At 36.5% G+C, this 24644-nt stretch overlaps 2 protein-coding genes across 2 annotated transcripts; one reads left to right on the top strand and one right to left on the bottom strand.

The window, feature by feature from the left end:
* The first annotated feature begins 412 nt into the window (after positions 1-412).
* On the top strand, positions 413-21206 carry LOC127413020 (kinesin-like protein KIF3A). Its single transcript, XM_051649803.1, has 17 exons — positions 413-556; positions 1428-1710; positions 3152-3296; positions 3448-3532; positions 4870-4975; positions 5390-5529; positions 5610-5807; positions 5937-6111; positions 7304-7402; positions 15747-15903; positions 17696-17876; positions 18127-18237; positions 18369-18494; positions 19150-19203; positions 19319-19387; positions 19493-19620; positions 20494-21206. Exons 1-17 carry the CDS (start codon positions 551-553, stop codon positions 20540-20542), a joined length of 2112 nt encoding a protein of 703 aa, XP_051505763.1. The 5' UTR covers positions 413-550; the 3' UTR covers positions 20543-21206.
* Positions 21207-21265: 59 nt separating this feature from the next.
* On the bottom strand, positions 21266-23119 carry il4 (interleukin 4). The gene is made up of 4 exons (XM_051649804.1): positions 22929-23119; positions 22738-22785; positions 22485-22583; positions 21266-21542 (listed from the first exon to the last, which is right to left on the bottom strand). The coding sequence occupies exons 1-4, from the start codon at positions 23058-23060 to the stop codon at positions 21411-21413; spliced, it is 411 nt and encodes a 136-aa protein (XP_051505764.1). The 5' UTR covers positions 23061-23119; the 3' UTR covers positions 21266-21410.
* Between the last annotated feature and the right edge of the window lie 1525 nt (positions 23120-24644).

The following is a 24644-nucleotide window of genomic DNA, read 5'->3' on the forward strand; positions in this document are numbered from 1 at the left end:
GAGCAAGAACCACTTAATCCTGACCACAAGGATTTTACTCCATGTGACTCTACCCTCCCTAGCAACCAGGCCAATTTGGTTGCTTAGGAGACCTGGCTGGAGTCACTCAGCACACCCTGGATTCGAACTTGTGACTCCAGGGGTGGCCCAGATTGCAGCATTTTTATTATTTTTATGGGATTTTTAGCATTTAATAAATACTTTAATGAAATATGACCTCTTTCTCTTGTCAGTGCGGTGCAATTATTATTATTATTATATATATGTTTTGCCATTTATTTAAGATAGTAGAGAATCAAGAGGGAATACTAAATATTATATTATTGTTTTACGTGTAAAAAAAAAAATTAAACAATTGATTTCCACGAATATGGAAGTACACATCTATAAGCGTTGACGCGCATGTCCAGTAAAGCCAGCAGCGGAGTGTTTGGGATGGGCGACTGTGCTTGGAGAAAACATCCACCCGAAAGTCCTCATTCTCCTCGCACCAGAGGCGAACGTTTGTTGTTTATTTAAGTCTAAATAAAATACATATTCAAATCTGAAAATGCCGGTAAGATTGCAATGCCATCTCTTTATTCATCTATCGGTGTAATGTGAGTGTTGTTATGCCCCATCTTTGCATTGCAACCGGAATCGCATGCAAATATTTACTGGGCTGTTATTTGACCGCGTTTTCCATCACGTTTTGTCATTGTAATTGTATGCATTTGCTACATGTAATTATTTACATGTGTTGATTTTGACTTTAAATAACCACAAGTGGTTTTGTGCACATATAGCTAGCCGCCTGCTAGTTATTAGCTTCACGGAAACCTCAGCGGGTTTAACGATATTACGATCTCTCAACGAGTCAGTTTCACGTTACGTTAGGAAATCATTTTTAACCTGCTTAAAAGAAATAACTAGTTACTTTCGGTGTGTAAAAAAAAAAAATGTTTTGTGTTGTCTGTTAATTAGCTGTTAGCTCGAGATAGGCCGAGCGCTTCGGCTGCTTAGCAACAGAGTTCAGTTCCCATCCACCCACAAACACTCCTAAAAATACACCAACAACAACCCTTACAATACAATTTCTGTGGTCACTATATTAGTCCCTTTTAAAATACCATAGTTACTAGTTATTTTTTCTACAATTAGACTGTGCTTACTTCAGTCACCATTGTTATATATATTTAAAAAAAACTGTTTGAATGAGCGATGGCCCAAATTAATGTGTTATGGTTTTATTACAGTAATAACTGTAGTAGTAACTACGATGTTTTGGCTTAAACTACGCAGGATAATTCTATGACTGTGTCTACCTAGACAGCATCGACATGCCTATGGTGCCCAAAGATGGCATCACTAGACAGCCACTAGGGTTTGAAACACTGCCTGCAATCCTGTTCACTTGTAACTGTAATATTTTTTAAATTTTTTAACAGAGTAATAAGCTGGATAAACCAGAGAAGGTGGAGGTGAGTGATAATGTGAAGGTGGTGGTGAGATGCCGACCCCTCAATGAGAAGGAGAAGGTAATGGGACACAAGAAGTCTGTGTCTGTGGATGAGATCAGAGGAACCATTACTGTGAACAAACTTGATATATCCAGTGAGCCACCAAAGACTTTCACCTTCGATACAGTGTTTGGCCCAGAAAGTAAACAGCTGGATGTGTATAATTTAACAGCACGACCCATCATTGACTCAGTATTAGAGGGTTATAATGGTAAGTAAAGACAAATAAATGCTGACTTAGTATAGCCAACTTCCAATTAATCACATACTAGAGGTCGACCGATAGTGGATTTTGCAGATACTGATGACTAATGTGGTGGAAAGGCACATAATACCTCAATCAGCCGATAGTTTTTAAATTTGTTTTGAAGAATGTTAAAAATGTCTATACTATAACAGGCACAGACATAGAGGCTACAAGAGTCCAACATGAATAAAATCCCAGATTCAGTTTATTGTTCAAGCAAAATCCCAATAATAACCCAAAAAATAAAGATTTGATGCATAAAGTGGGACTTTTAACTGTAAACAGGCCCAAAACACACAAAGGACTCTTATTTTGTAATGATGGAGACTTTGCACCATTAAAATGCTTTATATTTAAGTATTTACCAAATTAAGCTTTTTATAGCCTATATATTCACCAGTTTGTATATACATACATACATACATATATACGTATACTTCAATACTGTTTAAAAAGCATCCCAGGGTGATACCTCAAGAAGTTGGTTGAGAAAATGTCAAGAGTACATGTCTGCAAATTCTAGGCAGAGGGTGACTACTTTGAAGATGCTAAAATATAACAGTTTTGATTTATTTTGGATTTTGTTTAGTCACAATTCCCATAGTTCCATTTATGTTATTCCATAGTTTTGATGGCTTTACTATTATTCTAAAATGTAAAGGAAAAAAAATTATAATAAAGAATGAGTGTTTCAAAACTTTTGACAGGTAGTGTGTGTGTGTGTGTGTGTGTATATATATATATATATATATATATATATATATATATATATATCACCAGATGAGGTTTAATGAGGAATAAGGTTTATTATTTTCAAGAGATGAAGTTGGAGACACAATGTATGTGCTAATAGGGCATGTTTCCATATAGTCGCATTTTTGGTTGCATGCACTTGCTTCAATTTAGATTACTTGATTATCTAATCAATAATAGCACCGGCCACAGAGAAACACAGAGGAATAATAAAAAAAAGTCTCTGCAACTATGGCATAGATTTTTGCCGATAACCGATAGTTCCAAAAAGCAACTATCGGCATGATTAATCAGTAAAACTAAAATATCAGTCTACCTCTATAACATACTATAACATACAGATGCTGGATATGAAGATGTGGAATACTTTTGCTTCTGCTGGCACCGACTCACTGGTGGTTATAGTGTAGAGATGATAATCTCAGCAACATTAGATGTGATTTTTTATGCGTTTCTCAAACACTAGCTGACTTTACAAAAGTATTTGCAATTAACTATCTTGCGGTTATGGGTTACATTTACATTTGAATAAGGGAGAATACATGATCTCCTTAATTGACATGTTTAATCACATACTGTATATTATCCTCTATTTTGTATGTTTGATTGATTTTACAAGCATTACATTTTTCCGGGTAATTTTTTTTCTCAGGAACCATATTTGCGTATGGTCAGACTGGCACGGGGAAAACATTTACCATGGAGGGTGTCAGGGCAGTGCCTGAACTCCGAGGCATCATTCCTAATTCATTTGCTCATATATTTGGCCACATTGCAAAAGCAGAAGGAGACACTAGGTAAGAACCTGGACTGTTTTGAGTGATCTGGTGTTAAATGTCTGTCTTTTTTTTTTTTTTTATTAATTTTTTTATGAGATATCTTCTAAACCTTATCAGGGATTTGCATAATATCAAGAAAAAGTCAGATGACATGTTTATCTAACCACAGGTTTCTAGTGAGAGTTTCATATTTGGAAATTTACAACGAAGAGGTGAGGGACCTGTTAGGAAAGGATCAGATGCAGAGGCTGGAGGTGAGAAACCAACATATTTCATCATAGGTGAAAGGTCAGTGGTGATATAGATGTTAGTGTTTCTCAAACCTGCTTCTGGGGATCCCCCAGCATTGCACATTTTAGGTGTCTCAAAAAATGTAGGTCATGGAGGCCTGCACAGAATTTGAATGGTGATTATCCACAAAGTTCAACACCCCCCTTGTCCCTTGCATGCTCATTTATTAAAGGGATAGTTCACCCAAAAATGAAAATTCTCTCATCGTTTACTCTCATGCCATCCCAGATGTGTATGACTTTCCTCTGCAGAAAATGAAAGAAGATTTTTAGAAGAATAATGCAAGTCCATACAATGCAAGTGAATGATGAGCAGACTTTTCAAGCTCCAAAAAGCTGATAAAGTCAGCGTAAAAGTAATCCATATGATTCTAGTGGTTTAATCCATGTCTTCTGAAGCGATCCAATCGGTTTTAGGTGAGAACAGACCAAAATATAACTGCTTTTTCACTATTAATCTTCACATCTGCAGTCTCCTTGGGGATCATGATTTCAAGCTCGATTACACTTCCTATCGCCATCTAGCACTCATGCATGCGTCAAGCACTAGTCAGTGTAATGAATCATGATTGACCCTAGAGACTGCAATGGCAAGATGTACAGTGAAAAAAAGAGTTACATTTTGGTCTGTTCTCACCCAAAACCGATTGGTCTTATAGATTACTTATATGCTGCCTTTATGTGCTTTTTGAAGCTTCAAAGTTTTGGTCAGCATTCACTTGCATTGTTTGAACCTACAGAGCTGAGATATTCTTCAAAAAATCTTTAGATTTTTTGTGTTCTGCAGAAGAAAGTAAGTCATACTTTACACATCTGGAATGGTGTGATGGTGAATAAATGATGAGAGAATGTTCATTTTTGGGTGAGCTATCCCTTTAAAAGCTTTGACTGATTTGGTGAATCAAGTGTGTTAGATCATGGAAACATCTAAACTGTGCAGTGTTGTTTGGGGGCCCAGGAGCCAGATTGAGAAACACTGATCCAGAATAAAGATGCCTCTAAAAATAGATCCACAAACATTGGCTTGTGTAGATTACAACGTAACCTAATGATATGAATATAAGATCACTGTTTAGGTTCATTGCTTTTGAGGAAGTCTGACTTGACCACAGCTTGAATCACTGGAATGAAGCACTCACATAATTTACTGTGCAACATGAATTCAGAATTGTAAACCCCAGAAATGCAACTGATACACAAACTACAGGGAGCATAATAGACTGAAAGAATGGAGATTTACAAAGTAAATACCATTTATTTACCTTGCATCCTATATATCCCCTTTCTTTTGTTTTAAATAGGTGAAGGAGAGACCTGATGTAGGAGTTTATATTAAGGATCTTTCTGGATATGTGGTAAACAATGCTGATGATATGGATAGGATTATGACCCTTGGACATAAAAACCGTAAGTATATTGTTGTTCTTTGTATGTGAATCTTCTTAGTCTATATATCACTCTAGCACCATGGAAATCATGTTGATTTGGATCTTAAAGCAGAATTATGGATTATAAAGTCAATAAAGATGTGAATATGAAGATGTGGAATACTTTTTCTTCTGGAGACACTGACTCACTGGTGTGGGGTTTTTTTTTTTTTTTGCATTTCTCAAGAACTAGCTGACCTAACCAAAATATTTGCCATGAACTATCTTGAGGTTTTGGATTACAGTTACATTTGAATAAGGGAGAATACATGATCTTAACAGCTGAATGTTAATGCTGTTGCAACAAAAATGTTCAACTGTTGCATAACTGAATTATATAGCAAATTTGTTGTGCCCAAATGATAGCCAACACCTGTCTTTTCTCCTTTTCCAGGTTCTGTTGGTTCGACCAATATGAACGAACACAGTTCTCGCTCTCATGCCATCTTCACTATAACTATTGAATGCAGCGAGAAGGGTATAGATGGAGATCAACATGTGCGCATGGGCAAACTACACCTGGTTGACCTTGCGGTAAGTAGACCAGATCATGTGGTAAAGTATAACATTTGTAACATCTTTTTAAATACTGAGCATACTGTTTTGTTGCTCAGGGTTCTGAGAGGCAAGGAAAAACAGGTGCCACAGGTCAACGACTTAAAGAGGCCACAAAGATCAACCTGTCTCTGTCCACCCTGGGAAATGTTATTTCTGCACTAGTGGATGGAAAGAGCACCCATGTGCCCTACAGGAACTCAAAACTTACACGACTGTTACAGGACTCTCTGGGAGGAAACTCCAAAACCATGATGGTATGGAAATGTGCACTGATCAAAACATTTGTTCTACTAGTTATGATTACATTTCTGCAGAATGTAGTAATATTTTAGTGAACAGTGCTGCACATGGTACAACTTTTTGAATCATCTCTGAATTTGCAGTGTGCAAACATCGGCCCAGCAGATTACAACTATGATGAGACCATTAGTACTCTTCGTTATGCCAACCGTGCTAAAAACATCAAGAATAAGGCCAGAATTAATGAGGACCCGAAGGATGCATTATTGCGCCAGTTTCAGAAGGAAATTGAAGAGCTCAAGAAAAAGCTGGAAGAAGGTACCACTCATCATTTTCATCTTATGTCTTAATGTGGGAATTGGTCTCCAGGATGTGACTCGTGTTTGTTCCAAACCTAGTGTGCTACCCTGCCGTCTATGGTCCACATAGGCAGCTTACCTTCTAGAGCAGCATGATAACCTGAAATGGAACCTCAAACACAACTGATTTGAAAGGCTTTTCAAAGGCAGCTACTCCGTTAACAGTCATTCACAAGCACCACACAAATACTGCTCCTTATGTGAAGTGCACAAGAGACTCGATTAACATTCACAGTTGATTCCAATAGAGACACATTTTAGCATTTTGCTAAGCTAATGACTTGATACTCTTAACAAACACAAAAATAAAGCACACACAAATATTGAAATATTTTTTATTTCATTTATATTATTTTTGTATAAAGTTATATATTTTACACATTTTTAAGTTAAATTTTTTAGTTATATAAAATTGAAGTTTCCTTTGAATCTTCCATCTTTTGATTTTCATTGAGCATGTTGTCTTAAAAGGCAGAACTATTTTGCTACCTATTGTTGAAAAGGCCTGCATATGGGGAGTGGGGCTGTGATGCCTAAAAATTGGCAACTTGATGCAGTACTGAGCTATATACAATACTGTGCAAAAGTCTGAGGCACATAAGATGTTTAACAAAAACATTTGTCTTAAGATGGTTATTTATATCTTTAGATGTAGTTTGTCAATAGGAAATATACATTTTAGACTCCCAAACATTCCTTCTACATATAGAATAGAAAAAACAGGGAGCCCTGCAACAGATGGCATGGCCCCACAGAGACCCCCACTGAACTTCGAGTCAGTCTGGGATTACATGAAGAGATGGAAGCAATTGAGATATATAGAAGAATAAATAAATATATACCTAAATATATAGAAGAACTGTGGTGAAAGCTTGGAACATCCTATCTGCCAATAAACAAGAAAAACTTTGTCCAGGTGTCCCTAGGAGAATTGGTGCTGTTTTGAAGGCAAAGTTGGTCACTCCAAATATTGATTTAGCTTTTTTATGTTTATTAGACTTTGGATGATGTTAATTGAAAAATGAAAACTAATTATGGCACTATTTTTTGAAGAAATCCTCACTATGCTACATATTTCACAAGTGTCTAAAACCTTTGCACAGTACTGTATATAAATATATATATATATATATATATTTGTTCCTGCTCAGGTGAGGAGATCTCTGGTTCTGATGGCAGTGGATCGGATGACATGGATGAAGGTGAAGATGATGTGGGTGATGGAGGGGAGAGACGCCGGAAACGAAGGGGTATTGACGTACTCTTGACAACACTTTCCCATCACAACATTAGTCAGAGAGCTTTGTTTGAAAATACTGCAATCAGTGGTCCTGACTTCTGACTACAAGTATTGCTTTGAACATCATCTTCAAAGTCTGGTAGAATTGTCAGTGGCATAAGGTGCTTTTTTTTTTTTTTTTTTTTGGTCTTTGTTGTTGACTTGATTATATTATGTAAATATAAAAACTAGGCATGTCATGAAATATCCGTATATCGATTATTGATCGGCACGTTATTTTATCGATATATTATTGAGGCATCGATATGTTTACATTAGCCAATATTTAGAAGACTAATTTGCACGCTTTCCAACTCACTCAGTTGGGCTTCTGTTGAATGTCTGGCGTAAATGCTTTGGGAGACCACAAGGGGGTCATTTACTGAACAGGACGCAAGGCATCACCTTAGAGCTCCTTGCACAGGATGTATACAAACTGAACAATTAGAAATTATGCAATTTCTCTGTATGTATCTTTTGAAGAGGTTTGTCAAACCACAAAAAGACATACTTGTAACTGAAAATTCATTGCGCAGGCTCAATGAAAGATGCATGTGCACAAAATACCATCCACTGATGGCTAGAGTAAATAATCTTTGTCCTCTGATAATGATTTGGGTCGAATTTAATGCGAGTTGAGCTCCGTGGCACTGCAGATTTTTGAGCAGCCTCGAGAGACAGCCAGCCCACGGTGTGTGCGTACATACCTTCATAGAAAATGAATGTTTTGAATTTTAGAACATGCCATGTTGTCCGTCAGACACATCTAGTGTGCGACAACCCCCCACCCTTTAATTTACCCTGCCGCTCACGCTTTGCAAAAGTTGTGTTCAGCAATATATTTGAAAAGACAGACTATTGTGCAACGGCTAGCCCTTTTTACATCTGAAAAAAAAATCCTGATATATATCGACAGTCATCGGGAAAATCTTCAGATTATTGATGTGTGAAAAAGGATCCTAAGCCTACTATAAACATTAAGTCATTGTACCATCAATTAAGTTTATTTTCTAAAAAGACTGCTACTTCCTGATTGTATGGCCATTAACTAGGGATGTGCGAGACTAGTCCACTAGTCGACTAAACGGTTCTGATACTGCTAGTCGACACTGGAATTACTATTCGGTTAATATTTCCCCCCATTAAACTGATCATAATTTTTACACATTTATGTTTGGCTTTATATTTTTACAGAGGCTGCACTTAAATTACTGTCATATTAATGTTACATATTTTAAATAGAATTAATAATACTAATATTATTTAAAAAAGAGTATTTCTGGAGCAGATACAGAGTTTAATTTCACCTCAGGCTGCGCATGCTTCTTCCCTCTCTCACTCACGCTGCGCAGGAAAATGTCCTCTCGCTAGACAAGCAAATTCAGCAAAGTAGTAATGAAATCACTTGGTGGTGCGGGAATTGGCTTTCCAAACGTTTGAAAGTCCCAATGGATGTTTTCACATTTGAGTCTTTACATCTGTGCATGCTTGTACGTTATTTTTCCACTGAGCGGGCTTTTTCAAGTGCAGGATAGACGCCTCAGGTGAGTCAAGTCCCGTCTTTCCCCAGACCATGACCAAGACCATGTTGACGGGTTAATTTTGCTCATCCAAAAAATTATGCTTTTGAGTAAGTAGCCTAGAAAATAACTGTTTTAGGCTAGGTATGCCATTTTTTTTAATCTGCTGATTAAGAAGGCTATTTTCAACAAGATGCTGACTGCTGAACATGTTAAACTATCTTTTATTCTGTGTACACTTCATGTTTAGAATACATTAGGTTTATTGTAGGATACATCACAGGCCTATTTTTTTTTCTATCCTATAGCTAGTTTTTTTTTTCTACATCGTAACTGTTATTGGTTAATGTTCTTTACCGAACAGCTGTCATATTAGATCAATGGCTAATGCACAACTGCACGTCGTGAAATACCCGCAACTTTTCAGTGGATTTTTTTCTCTGTCATAGATTTGGCTTAGTCTACCTGTTACTTATTTTCAACAATGTCCTGACTGTTTTAATATGTTAAGTAACTTTTACTTGGTGATTTCCGCTTAGAACAGGCTTTTAATGGTTGTTCCATTGATTCTGCACTATTCATTCAGTTGTTTTCAATACAGTGAATGCGTGTCATGTTCTATATTTAATGTACAATGATCATAATTCAAGGCGAGGACATCGCAGATAAATGCCCGTTTTCAGTGGAATTTAGCATCGGATTTGGAATAGATTAAGTATTTTAAATGGGTCGCATAAACACTTTTTTTTTTTTTTTTTTTACTGTTTTCTGAAGGTTGGTTTCTCTTTAGACTAGTCGACTAGTCGGTTACAAAACTTCAGTTTAAACGACAGTCAAATTAGTCGTAGCGCACATCCCTACCATTAACCATCTGATTTATTTGCGTACCCTGACACTTTCTTTGTATCTGTGGAGGAAGAAACATTGTGGCTTTGGTTTGCTTGTCTAGGCCATCAGATCAAAAAGATGTGGTTTCATCATGCGTCATGTGTTTAACAGTTAATGCCTGGCAATGACTCTTATGTCTCTGTGCCCACATATGTCTAACGTTAACTCAGATACCTGCTTTTAAGGTTATCTTTAGAGAAAAACTCACTGGCTTGGCTTGCTGACTTTTGCTTTCCAAGATTTAAGCTCCGTCTCTGTCTTCGCTGCCACTGTGGTGCTGTTAGCTAGTGGTCTTTCAGTCTCTCTCTATTTTCTTTTTTTTTTTTTTTTGTTTTGCACACAATTGCAGCAACACTTAGTTCAGACTCTGCCTGCTATTTAGCACAGCACTTTGAGGAGAGATCCTAGACTAGAGAGTGGGAGCAGTACCTGGATAGCTCATCCAATCGACAGCATTTGTGGCATAATGTTGATTACCACAAAAAAATTTTTTTTTGACTCATCACTCCTTTCCTTTAAAAAAAAGCAAAAATCTGGGTTACAATGAGGCCCTTGCAATGGAAGTGAATGGGGCCAATTTCTAAAGGGTTTAAAGGTGGAAATGTGAAGCTTATAATTTTATAAAAGCACTTACATGAATTTTTCTGTTAAAACTCATGAATTATTTGAGCTGCAAAGATGTTTACGACTCTGCTTTGTGATTATCTTTAGTACAGTCAATGGCAGGCGCATGCGCAGATGATGTAAACCCCCCTCTGTAAACAGACAACATACTTGTTCTGTCAGACATCATGGCCACAGATCGTTTAATGAATATGACAAATAAACTGAAAAAATAAATAAATAAATAAAAAATCAAGATTGAATATGATTGGCTGACTTCTTGCAAATTCCAGATCAGGGTGCAAAGGTTTTTATTAGCTCCCCGAGAAACGAAATCTTGTTTACAAGGACAGGGCTGCAACAATAAGTGCTTTCAAATAGTTGTTTGAGTTGTCGCATGAATGTAAAAAGGATATCAATGAGCACAATTGTATATTCTGCTTTGTTTTCAGAGTTATGTCCATTAAACATAACTATGGGGCAGATGTAAATTCTGACCCCAAAGAGAATGGGCCTCATTCATAAAACACAAGCAGAACGAAATTCTCTGGAAATAGTTTAAACCTTGAAATTTGACAGTTTACATAACATTGGTTAAGACTGGTTTGCACTGAAGATCATTCCGCTTGATGCTTTGCATCAGGTCTTGTCATGATTTGTTTTGCCATAATGACTTGCTGACTGAACATTATCCTGCTTATTAAACAGCTACTTAAGTAAATGTATGTGCGTGCAATTTTGATTTGAGTTTAAGTTATGTTATGTGAGAAGAAAGAGCACAGAGTTCATACAACTAGCACAATGTAATGAGGTTGGTTACCTGGGACTACCAAGGTCAAATATAGTGGTCATTATACAGAAATATTTTTGACTGCAGAATGCCATTGAAGAACAAGTTTTTTTTTGTTTGTTTTTTTACATGTACAGAAACATTGTAACGATCGGGAATAGGAAACAAATTTTGTCACTGCCGGAAGCTGCGCATTGTGAAACAATGTCAATGGTTGACTGTCATAAACAAATACCTGTCACATAATTTCTCTGCTCATCTGCTGTCATTTCTGCTTTGTTCCGACAAAATAGTTTAAGTATTAATATAGTACAAAATAAGATTGTTTCGTTCCAAAATTGCTGTTGTGTTAACCTCAAAACATTTGACTGTCGGACCAAAACTGATTTTTTGGAAAACAAATTCACACCCTGAGTTGGTAGCGTGGTGATTCGGCCTTCACACCTCGAGATGTGAATTCATTTTCAAGAATTCAACAATCGGAGTCTGCTTATACCACGGTTACCACATGTAGTATGTGGAAACATGAAATCTAGTTTCATGAATGTTAAATTAATGTTTGAATGCACAATTAATCAAATTAAAATTGCGATATGTGCTAGTGGGATAATTAAACCACAAAATTCTGTGATTTAATTTAATAATTATATAATCTGCAAGTGATGCGTGCTTCAAAATGAATGTGTGAAGCCGGCCACATATACACTGAAAATACCTCATCATGATCATAACGCACTCTCTTGAGTGTGTGAGATGACAGACAGCAGAGCATTATGAAGACTATGTATTTATTTAAATCACAGTTTTACAGGGATTAATATTATATGCATGAGATTAATAATCACACTGGACCATGTAGCGAACTGCATATCTGGAGGTGAGAAACTACCATCAAAAACACACAGAAACGGGGGCCTGGGTAGCTCAGCAAGTAAAGATGCTGACTACCACACCTGGAGTCGCAAGTTCGAATCCAGGGCGTGCTGAGTGACTCCAGTCAGGCTTCCTAAGCAACCAATTGGCCGGTTGCTAGGGTGGGTAGAGTCACGTTGGGTTAACCTCCTCGTGGTCACTATAATGTGGTTCTCGGTGGGGCGCGTGGTGAGTTGTGCGTGGATTCCGCGGAGAATAGAGTGAGCCTCCACACATGCTAGGCCACCGCGGTAATGCGCTCAACAAGCCACAAGATAAGATGCGCGGATTGACTGTCTCGGACGCAGAGGCAGTTGAGATTCATCCTCCGCCACCCGGATTGAGGCGAGTCACTATGCCACCATGAGGACCTAGAGCGCATTGGGAATTGGGCATGCCAAATTGGGGAGAAAAGGGGAGGAAAAAAAGGGGGGAAAAAAACAGAGAAACGCCAAAATAAAAGCACAATTTAAATGGACACGTGTTTTTGCTTAAATATTACACTTGTTGGGCACATCAAATATCCTTGAAATGTCCTGGAAAATTGTGCCTTGAAAAGAGTGGGAACCCTGATTTAGCTTTAGGGTTACATTGGACAGTCAATTAGAAGGTCAAAAAGCACTCACATCTTCGGTTTCAGCATTTCTCCCTGATAACCCATCAGCCCTTCATGATGCAGCTGTTCCTGTTTGTGATTGCAATACCCTCTGCTAATCACAAAATCTGGCCATTTAATAACCTTTAAAGAATTACATAAATAGGCCTACCCAAGATTTTGCTTTATTATTATGCATTCGGTCTCAGACATTTGGCTCATTGGTCGCTTCCATCTGAGAGAGCCCCTCCCTGGTTTTGTATTGAACAGGAAGTTCTTGCCCCTATTTCGCCATTGCAAAGCCTTTCTATCAAACTAATCGGAGAAGTAACACCCCGTTATCTCGCATTTGCACTCAGTATGGACAAAAGTGTGCAGAGTGTTTAATTCGGACATATATTTAAATGTTGCCTCGCATATGGCTGAACCCAAAATATGTATTAATAAGTCCCCTTTCTGCTGGTCAGAGTGGATTGTAAGGGGGTGTCACTACACTCGGTGATCTATATGAGAATGGAGTGTTGAGATCCTTTGAAAATTTGGTTCAACATTTTGGGATTCCCAGATCTCAGTTCTTTAGGTATTTACAGCTGTGCCACCTGCTCTGTACTATTTTTGAGAGTAGCATAAACCCCCCTAAAGTGGCAGATACTCTGGGAGTGGTGATTACTGCTTTTGGAAAAGGTCATGAGGCATCAGTGTATTACTCCCTGTTAATTCAGAGTCTGGGGGACAGAGTTTTAACTTCTATCAAGAGATTATGGGAGAAAGATTTAAACTTGGTATTGGAGGAGGGAATGTGGGCTAGGATTCTGCATCTAGAGATGCAAGGGTGCACCTTATGCAATTCAAGATTTTACATTGATTCTATTGGAGCCCCTCTTGATTGTATAGGCTTGGTCTTAAAGACACACCCACCTGATGGCGATGCCAATGAGAAGTTGAGACACAACCCATGTTTTTTGGTGGTGTGTTAAGATCCAAGAATTTTGGTTGAAGGTTCAGAGTTTTATGTGATGTATTGGGCACTCAAATTTCATTTTGCCCCAGACTCTGTATTTTAGGCAATGGGGAATGGGGCAAATATTTGGCATTCTTGGAGGGCTCTCGGGGTGGGGCAGTGGAGAGTGAGGTGTAGTTATTATGTGTGTGATTTATTATTTTATTTTATTTTATTTATTTTTTTTGTGTGTATGTGCTCCTGTGTGACCACAAGGGTGTTTGTTGAGGGTTGGGGAGGGGGAGGGGTGGTAGTGGTGGTTAAATGTTGATTCTGTGTATATATGTTTTGCTTTTTTTTTTTTTTTTTTTTTTGTGTGTGTGTGAATCAATAAAAAAAATTTAATTACAAAGAATGACAAAAATGTAATTACTCAACAATCAAACCTTTATTTTAGGTTTAATGTAACTTGAATCAGTAGGTAACAGCAGACACACTGACACAGCAGAAACTGGTGAAAAGAAAACCCTCACGTCTTCTGACAGGAACTCTAAAAATGTGTCTCAGGCATCACTGATACTCGCATCTGATTACTTCATGTTTATCATTTTTAGTTCATCTTGCAGATTTTCCTTCACCAGTGGTTGAATGTGTGCTGTCTCATTTCACGCTGACCCAATTACCGTCATCCGTTTGGGTGTTACCTTTTTTTTTGCAAATATTACTTGTCTTTAAAAGACATTTAGATGATGATATGATGTGCTTCTGTTTTCTCCCCTCTTATGCAATGTGCTGGCCCATTTGACTTTTCTACTCTAAATTCAAGGCCAAAGAGATTGGTGTCGTGATCTCTTCAGAAGCCCAACCTCCTGTCACCGTGTTTGCTTTTACCCTGAGTATTGCAAAGTAAACAAACATAAAATGTAATCATTTTTTTTTTTAATGTTGTGCATTGTTGGTAATAAATTTTAATTGTTAAACCCTATTTTATTTGCATCACATGGGTAATATACTGTCCCACAGCTAAGATTGTCACCATGACATAAGCTTTTCAGAGTTTTAAAATCAAGTATGCTAAAATTGCACAAATAGTGAGTCAATAGTTTGTCTTTTTGTTTTTCTCACTTTCTCCCCAATTTGGAATGCCCAATTCCCAATGTGCTCCAAGTCCTCGTGGTGGCGTAGTGATTCGCCTCAATCCGGGTGGCGGAGGACGAATCTCAGTTGCCTCTGCATCCGAGACTGTCAATCCACGCATTTTATCACGTGGCTTGTTGAGTGCATTACCGCAGAGACATTGCGCATGTGGAGGCTTCACGCCATCCAATGTGGCATCTATGCACAACTCGCCACGTGCCCCACCGAGAGCGAACCACATTATAGCGACCATGAGGAGGTTACCCCATGTGACTCTACCCTACCTAGCAAACAGGCCAATTTGGTTGCTTAGGAGACCTGGCTGGAGTCACTCAGCACGCCCTGGGATTCGAACTCGAGAACTCCAGGGGTGGTAGTCAGCGTCTTTACTTGTTGAGCTATCCAGGCCCCATAGTTTGTCATTTTTGAGATGAGATAAAAACAAGGTAAGAAGTTCAGATTTGTAATTGCCCTGCCAAAATTGGCCCCACCAAAAAAAAACAAAAAAAAAAAAGAGAGAATTTTACATTTACCAACAAAATTATATGTGTGAGAAATCGCATATAACTCAGTGAAAGCAATGAATTCATAGACAGTGGTTCATGTTGGACCACAATGGCATTTGGACACATTGTATGAAACACCAGGTAGCAGTAAGTTTATCATGCAAACACATCAGTGAGTGAGATGGTGAGTCTGGCAGAAAAAAAGATAGTTTGTGGTGCCTTGGTGGACTGTGTAAACCAGTTAACTCTTCAGAAGATCACAGAAAACTCAGAGATGTGGTATATGAGATGTTGCTTCCATAGCTAACAAGGAAACTGTGGGGTGAGTTTTAAGAGTTCTCTTGTTAAACTTTGCACCATGCACAAGTGTGTCTGTGTATTTTTATTTATTGTTATATCTGTTTTCAAAATGTGTCTTGCTCAGGGAGGAAGAAGGTGTCCCCAGATAAGATGGTGGAGATGCAGGCAAAGATCGAGGAGGAGCGTAAGGCCCTGGAAGCCAAATTAGACATGGAGGAGGAAGAAAGGAATAAAGCACGTGCAGAACTTGAGAAGAGAGAGAAGGACCTTCTCAAAGCCCAGTGAGAAATAATATAACATAATTTCGGGGCATATAATATATGTATGAGCAGTAAGTCATTCAACAAATATAATTTGTTTGTTGAGTAATGAAAGGCGTTTTGTGACCATGATCTCTGATTCTAAAGGAGCTGTCAAAGTTAACGCGTTAACGCATGCAATTAATTAAAAAAAATGTACGGAACCTTTGCGATGTGTCCGCCCAAGGTCATTACATTGACATACACACCACAAAACACACACACAACAGCTATGTCAGTGATCAAATGATGGGCAAAGGACCTCTTAAAGCTATTTGTTGTCCAGATAGGACTTGTGATTTAAATCAAGTACTTTGCAGGCTGTGTAATATGCAATTTAATTACCACAGAAGCACGTCATGTCTTAACTATCACCAAAATGCAGAACGAGATGTTTTTTGCCAGCTCTTTTCATGTGGAGTTCAAAGCGGCACTTGACACTGGCATTGACACCCTGACACGAATCATGAATATGGCTTCATGATTGCTCTAGCAAAGTGGATAGCCGCAGTCCTTGGAGGATGAGAGTAAGAGAGATTTAATGTGCATTGCAATGAATAGTCAACCTATGGTTGCAAAGTTCTTTCAGTTAGTTAACCTCCCAATTAGACTGTACAAAACATTTAATGATACTTGAATTGATGCTATTTTAGTGCATTTCTATCTTTATACTGTGGAAGGCTTTGTATGGAAAATGTTAATAAAGCATTATATTGTTACATATTGTCAGGGTTGGGGAGTAACGGAATACATGTAAAGGGATTACGTATTTAAAATACAACATATAAGTAACTGTATTCCACTACAGTTACAATTTAAATCATTGGTAATTAGAATAGTTACATTCAAAAAGTATTTTGATTACTGAAGAGATTACTTTGCATTTTATTGTCATTTGTTTCATTTAATATTTAGTCCTTTCAGATGGAAAACATTTATACATATAAATGATGCGATCCAAAGTGCATTTGAACAGTGGTGAAACACTTTCTTATCATGTGTTACATTCATACGAGCAGACAGAGAAGTACGTTTGAAGTAAGTTTGGAGCAGAAGAAATAGAAATAAACCTTGTGTAAATTGTCAGCTTTACGCTAAGCTAAAATGCTATTTCTAGCCATTTTACATGCACGTTACCAGGCACGATCATATTTTTTTTTCAAGAAAATTCACGTTAGATCATAATTTCTTTTTTCTAGTAAGACCTTTGATATTAGGGCAAAAATCATATTCTTGATAATAATTTTTGTATTGTTTTCCTGTAAAAATATCTAAATATCCTTAAAATAAGATCAATTTGATTTACCTTGTTTTAGAAACAACACAGCATAAGATATTTAGGTTTTTCAGAGAATGTATTTTTAACATGTGTATTTTGTCTTTCTGTACTGGCAGAGTTTTTATAGTCAAAAGTGAAAAATCTACCAGTGCTGAAGAAGTAATCCAAAGTATTTAGAATATGTTACTGACCTTGAGTAATCTAACGGAATACGTTACAAATTACATTTTACAGCATGTATTCTGTAATCTGTAGTGGAATACATTTCAGAAGTAACCCTCCCAACCCTGTGTATTGTTTTGTTTTCTTTCCTAAAAAGGAAATAAATGCATCTTGACAGGAAAAGAATAATATATAGAGTCAAATTTCAGGTCTTTTAATCTCCGATTAATCACGATAACTATGCGATTTAATCGCAGTTAAACATTATAATCAACTAACAGCACTAATTTATTATAAATATTAATCTTGCACTGTATAATTCCTCCATCTCAGACAGGAACACCACTTATTACTAGAGAAGCTGTCCTCTCTGGAGAAGAGGGTCATTGTTGGTGGGGTTGATTTACTGGCAAAGGCTGAGGAGCAAGAGAAGCTTCTGGATGAATCTAACAGTGAGCTGGAGGAGCGGAGGAAGAGGGCTGAGCAGCTCCGAAAGGAACTGGAAGAAAAGGAGGTAAAGACTGGACGAGACTACTCTCATAGCACTCTAATAAATCATTATTGATCAGTCTGACAGACTTGTTTGTAACATTTCCGACATGGTCTATTTTATCTGCCCGATATCATGCCCGATAATTATATAGAAGTATACCATCACCTAAATTTTATCTAGTCTTGATATAGCTGATATCAACATTTTAAACAATAGAAAATGACAGTTCATAGCCAAAGATTTACCATGTTTGTAAATGTCTCCGAAACAGCAAGAGCGGTTGGACATTGAGGAGAAATACACCAGTTTACAGGAAGAAGCTCAAGGCAAGACCAAGAAACTGAAGAAAGTGTGGACCATGTTGATGGCAGCAAAATCTGAGGTGCAATGAAGTGAAGTGTATACTGCTTGTGCTTTCAAACAGCCATTCACCGGAACCTTATGAGATCACATTTCAAATTCACAACAAAAGCACATCAATGTATTCATTAAGATGTCTCTCTTGTGTTTCAGATGGCTGATCTGCAGCAAGAGCATCACAGGGAGATTGAAGGTCTCCTGGAAAACATCCGGCAGCTGAGCAGAGAGCTCCGTCTACAGATGCTCATTATTGACAATTTTATTCCTCAGGAATATCAGGTCTGTATGTGTGCCAGTGCACATGGACAAACATATTTTGTGCAAGATACTGTGATCATTTAGTTTCTGCTGCTGCAACACTGCAATTTCCCTGCAATATATCAAGTTTATTACTGTAGTTTCATACGCTTCAAACTATTCCATACATGGCAGAATTACTTAAATCTTCTTCTATGCTTAGAAGCATACTTCTATGGTTAGAGCTTGTCGGGTAGAAATTGCTCGCAAGTCATAGTGATGTCTGATTTGTAAATTGGTCTGAATGATTCATTAGTGAATCAGTCTGAATCAAAATTATTTTTAATGGAATCACAAACAACTATGAAATGTCATGGAAATTAATTGGTTAAAAAAGTGTGTAAACCCTGTATTGTCTGTAATGGCAAATGTATATTTTGAGACTATATAATGTAAACATTTAATAACGAACTGATCATTGGCTTAGATCCTCAAAACGTAACAAAAAAATTAAAACGATATTCAAAAAACAAATATCTGCCGTGGCTTAACTTTGCAGCATGTGCCTAAGTTCTGTCTTAGAATCTTATGTGTGCACTTTTGTGGGAGTTCAATTAATTTTTAAATGATGTTAAATAAAGGAACAGCACTTGTGCTTGATGCTGTATCATCATCTGTCTCTTTTTGTCTTCCACAGGAGATGATTGAGAATTATGTGCACTGGAATGAGGACATTGGAGAGTGGCAGCTGGTGAGATTCTTTCACACATTCCCTGCGTCAACTCTCCCAAATCTGAGTTTGTGTTTGGGTACAAAAAAAACAAAACAACTATTGACAATGCAACTGATCTGATTGCTATTTTCAGAAATGTGTGGCCTACACAGGCAACAACATGAGAAAACAGACGCCCATGTCAGACAAGAAAGAGAAAGATGTAAGTATCTGACAATTTACATCACTTTTTTCAGGGTGACCCATTGCATATTCTGCCTTTTCAATGTTTTTAATATTTCATGCATTTTCCCTCTTCATGACATAGCCATTTGAAGTGGACCTTTCCCATGTTTACCTGGCCTACACTGAGGAGAGCATGAGACAGTCCTTAATGAAACTAGAAAGGCCTCGGACGTCAAAGAGTGGGAAGTCCAGGCCTAAAACTGGACGTAGGTGAGGTGCTACACTTTAGTTTAGCATGCTTTTACAATTGGTTTGATTGCTTGGTCCGATCCTGGATTGGTTTCCTTCCACCTTACCCGGCCCTAAGTTTGTCCCTTTGGATTTACCACCAAAACTTTACATGCACAGAACGACACTTGCGTTAGTCTGCCGCAGATGCATTGAAGGTGTAAAGATGTGAAGAATGTCTATTTATCTGACAGACTAGAAGGTATCAGAAATGCATTGTACTTTAATTATTGCAATCAGGAGCATGCAAAGGCTCAAATCATATGGCATGAACAGCGGTTCACTTCTGCGATTTAGGACAATTGCGTTCATATCAGTACCCCAGACCACCTTTTCAAGCAGACTCTGGTGTGGTTCAAGAGTGTGCACCTGAGTTCGGAAAACAGCGTTCACATCATCCAAACCAATCTGAAATTTGTCGTCTAACGAATCGTGTGTGCACCAAAAGTTTTAGTGTAAAAGCAACCTTTCACCTTTAAGTTCACACCTTTGCATATACTGGTTTAATGAATTTGAATCTATACAATGATTAAACAAATCCATAATCATTCAGTTTATTTAGGCTAATCAGAATAAAATCATCAAAAATATGAAATAACACAAATGGAAACATGAGAATTATGCAGCAAATTTCTGGTCCAATTCTATCCATTAAAAAAAAGAAATGTCTTTTAGATTCAATTTTATTTTTTAAGATCATAAGAAACCCATTCAGTTGCTTCCCAAGTAGTGTTGTCATAGGCTTACAGATTTCAGCAATTACAGATCACATTTGTAAATGCAAAGTTCTATGATTAAGAATCTAAATTTCACACTATATATATATATGTGTGTGTGTTTTCCATTGTTTTTCAGGAAACGTTCCTCCAAACCAGAGGCTGTGATTGAATCTCTGCTGCAGTGAGCCTCTTGTCTAATGACAACCAACCATATTTTGCGCATTTACAAGGCCTGTCCAGTATATGTCTTAGGAAATAATGATTCTTGTGACTTAAGGGCACTTTGATGTAAAGAGTAATGTAAGTGAAAAATATAAAGTGTGTGTATATGCAGGAACTTCAGTGCTCCAAAGGTGAGGACAGTTCGCACTAAAATGTCTCCTATGATAGAACTACAAAAGGCAAATTTTACCTTCAACCATCAAACAAACACTGTTATTTTATATTCTGCTTTACATTGATGGTTATTCTGGCTGGATGTCTTAAAAGCAGGATATTACTAATCTTGACCCAAAGGATTAGCTTGGTGTCAGGGAATATGCTATTGAGAAATTAATCAAACTCTGTTTAATACAATTGGCAGTGTGCAGTTACTTTAGCTTAATGTACACAAGCTATGCTACTTTTATATATATATATATATATATATATATAGTGAGAATGTGCATGCCATATTTCTCTGGCTTTAGTGACATGTTAACATTATCTAAGTTTATTCTAACTGTAATGTATTTCCAGTGTGCACTGTAGTAAAACCATTAGTCTTATGTACTATGTAAAAATGTTTACATTTTACTGTGTTTTATCCTGTACTCTCCTTAAATTATTAAATTATTTTACAAGTTAAAATGTGCTGCATTTTTATGGTACAATAATTCCAAATTTCAAATAAAATAAGTTTATTTTACATAATAAAAATACAATTTCTGTTAAGTATATTTTATTGATAAATAAAATAAATATTTTATAAATATAAAAAAAACATTCAGTATACAGTATTAGACAACGTAAGTATTGTAGCAGATCTCATCGTCCTGATAAACAAGTCTAGAATTATTTCTTCTCTTTTTTGTGCATGTGAGTTAAAAGATTGGAATATTGTTTTTGGCAACACATTTTGATGTTTTTCAGGAGGTCCTTCATTGTGTATTCCAGTGAAGTGGTGATGTTGCAGTTACGCACGTGCTGTATGGAGAAAAAAAAAAAACACATTTAGCCATGTTAGCTTACATTCAAATTTTAACCCAAACCTCTTCTAACAAAATAAGCTGTAAACCTAACTGTTGCGTGTAGGCATGGTGTACAGTATATATTCATGTAAACTTGCATTATTGTTTATTATAAAACTGATAGTTCCTGTTCTGGATGCTGATTGGACAATAGCAATGCTTTATTCATGATAAAGCACAGCTCTGACCTCTTCACGGAACTATATGTATCACTCCGCATCACCCATAGCTGACAGTTATTCTTTTTGCCTAACAAAGTTCTGTTTACTGCCAAGGACAATATTTTCTGGTGGAAGGATGTCATTTAATGATTTTACTTCCAAAATGAACATTTGTGTCCTTTATATTTTTATCATGTGGTGACCGCTTTATAAAAGCAATAAGCGCTCAAGGCTGTGCAATATTGTGAATATAGTCACGGCTGAAGGGGTTTTCAGGCAGTGCACTTCAGCAGTTTCATGTCATGCCTTACAATGCCCTTCAGCTGTGACTATATTCACAATATTGCACAGCCTCTCATATCTTATTGCTTAAAAGAACACTAATAGTAATGAAAATGATAGCTGACAAAACATTGAAAATATGTCTTTCAGTATTTTTCAGTAGATATAAAATATTTAAGTTGACAAAAAACGAATTAACACATCAAAAACTTAATTAGTGTAAATTAGATCTATAAACTATATGTCTATCTCTCACAGCCACGTTTTTCATTCACATCAAAGTAAATATAACGTCTACCCTGACTAAGGTCCAAAGTGGGTGAATCATGCCAGGAGTATAAGTATACATAATTGCAATCCTAATAATAGTTTGAGACTGTTACAATATCATGTTGCTTCTATATAAAGTGAGAATTTTATACTTTGCCAATAAATGAACATTAGTGAACACTTACCTCTGTATAGACTACATAGGAATGTAGCTGTCTGTGTAGCTTGCTGCGATTCAGATGCGATTTTTTCAGGACCGTTAATGTTTTGCAAAGGGTGTTGACCTATGTAGCCATAGAAATGATTAAGAAATAATTATATTAAAATGGTATTTATATTGTATTATAAGTGGTGAGAAAATTGAAAAGGAGCTTTTAACATCACGCAGATTAGTTCTTGTACAGTTTGATTAATAAAAAAATAAAAAATTTTGCTTACTGAGCACTCCTCTGTCCCAAATACATCTTGTACGTATTGGTTAAGACTCTATGAAAAAAAAAAAAAAATGTTTAAATGTTGTTAGACTAAGCTCCAGGCTTTAACTTAAAATTGTGATAATAGTTGTCACAACTTCTTAAATTATTTCAATTAATAATTAATTTTTAAAGTACAATGTAAAATGCTCTTACCTCCGTTGAACTATTACGTAGCATATGGTTCGCTGTTTCACTGCATTCCTGCAAGAGAACCATCCCTGCGTTAGTTTTTTCTGATTCAGCGCTAATTGCAATAGTTAGGACTAATAGCAAGAATGTTCTCATAGCTTTGGTTCAAATGATTTCTATTGAGTTATCCAGATGAGATGCTGGTCTCTAACTTGATGGCTTCAGTATTGAACGATCAACCTACTTATAGTCCTGTGAGAGGATGTTGCCCTGATGCTGAGATAATGTTTATTTGGGGGAATACTTCTTAAAGATCAGTTGATTACTTGTTTAAAAAAAAAAAAAAAAAAAAAACACACCTCTCATCCACCCCCTCATTATCAGTAATTTCAGAGAATAAGTATGATGAAAGAATCCCCTTAATATGGAGGAAGATAATATTTGCTAATTTAATCTGAGATTGTTTTACCATGTAGCATCGCTCATCTTCTTTTGACTTTTTCTTAAGTTCTGTTTACATGCTGTGATGTTTGAGAGGGATAGTGCACCAGAATCAGACAGGGGTAAATTAGGGTTTGCATTAGGAAGACAATACAAAACCACAACAGATGACTGAACTCAACTGAGCAATGCACCAGATGCATTATCACGCAGTACCAATAACAGACTCAGCGCAAAACAAGTGGTTATGTACCTTTATCCAGGTCACATTTAGCTCTTTCGGAAAGTAAAATGAGATAAAATGAAACATTCAATCACTAATTAATTAGCTAAATAGAATCAATAGGACACAATTGGAGAATGTTTGCATGTATTATTATTATAATGGTAATAATATTCATTATATTCATGAACAATTGTATTTTCATTTAACATTAACCAAGATTAACAAATACTGTAATAAAAATATTGTTCATTGTTCGTTCATGATAGCCAACGTTAACTAATGTTAACAAATGGAACATTATTGTAAAGTGTTACCATTATTATCCCTTAAATGCATACCTCGGGTCTTTAGAAACCCAGGACTTAATTTCACCTCCTGTACCTCATCCATTTATTGGAGTTATGCCCACACCTTTTTAGTATTCCTTAATATATCTCTTATAAATAGTATAACACACACACAAAAAGCCAAAATTGCACTCATATTATTTATTATTATTATATTTAATAATTATTTAGATTATTTCATATCTATATACATTTACTATCACCGGATATCTATTTCTTTGTTTATTACAAGATAAATTAGTACTATATTCATACAAATAAATACTATATCACAATGATTTTCTGTGCAACAATGGTGAATTATCAGCATCTCATATGCATGTACACATACATATTATGCATGCTATTTCTTACTCAAGGTGGCGCTGTTGTTTCAGTGGTTGACTTGATTTACATTTGACATTGCTATTTGATGAAACAACACGGAAGTAAACTATAGCAAGTATAATATACGAACAGTATGATATGACTATTGTCATTTGGGTGTACTACTGAAATTATGTAAATTCTGCATCTATTTAGACTCAATATGTGCCTGAGAAAATACTTATGTGTAGCTCAATATGTGTTTGACAGCCAGTTGTCTCATGAAATTTGAGTGGGAAAATAATAAATCCTGTTCTAGATTTGTCCTGATTTGTTGCATTATATGTTTGATATATGAAAAATAAAACATCAAAATAGATAAATATATTTTATTCTATTGTTTTCTAATTGTCTTAAATA

This window comes from Myxocyprinus asiaticus, chromosome 22 (assembly GCF_019703515.2).
Source record: "Myxocyprinus asiaticus isolate MX2 ecotype Aquarium Trade chromosome 22, UBuf_Myxa_2, whole genome shotgun sequence".
Classification (NCBI taxonomy): domain Eukaryota; kingdom Metazoa; phylum Chordata; class Actinopteri; order Cypriniformes; family Catostomidae; genus Myxocyprinus; species Myxocyprinus asiaticus.

What these genes read in the sequence shown, in the direction of transcription:
- LOC127413020 (XM_051649803.1), top strand. An exon ending in AGGAACTGGAAGAAAAGGAG is followed by an intron (nt 17,877 to 18,126) that starts GTAAAGACTGGA and finishes TCTCCGAAACAG; the next exon opens with CAAGAGCGGTTGGACATTGA. An exon ending in TTATTCCTCAGGAATATCAG is followed by an intron (nt 18,495 to 19,149) that starts GTCTGTATGTGT and finishes TGTCTTCCACAG; the next exon opens with GAGATGATTGAGAATTATGT.
- il4 (XM_051649804.1), bottom strand. Translation starts at nt 23,060, where the DNA reads ATGAGAACATTCTTGCTATTAGTCCTAACTATTGCAATTAGCGCTGAA. An exon ending in TTGGGACAGAGGAGTGCTCA is followed by an intron (nt 22,584 to 22,737) that starts GTAAGCAAAATT and finishes ATGGCTACATAG; the next exon opens with GTCAACACCCTTTGCAAAAC. An exon ending in CCTATGTAGTCTATACAGAG is followed by an intron (nt 21,543 to 22,484) that starts GTAAGTGTTCAC and finishes TTCTCCATACAG; the next exon opens with CACGTGCGTAACTGCAACAT.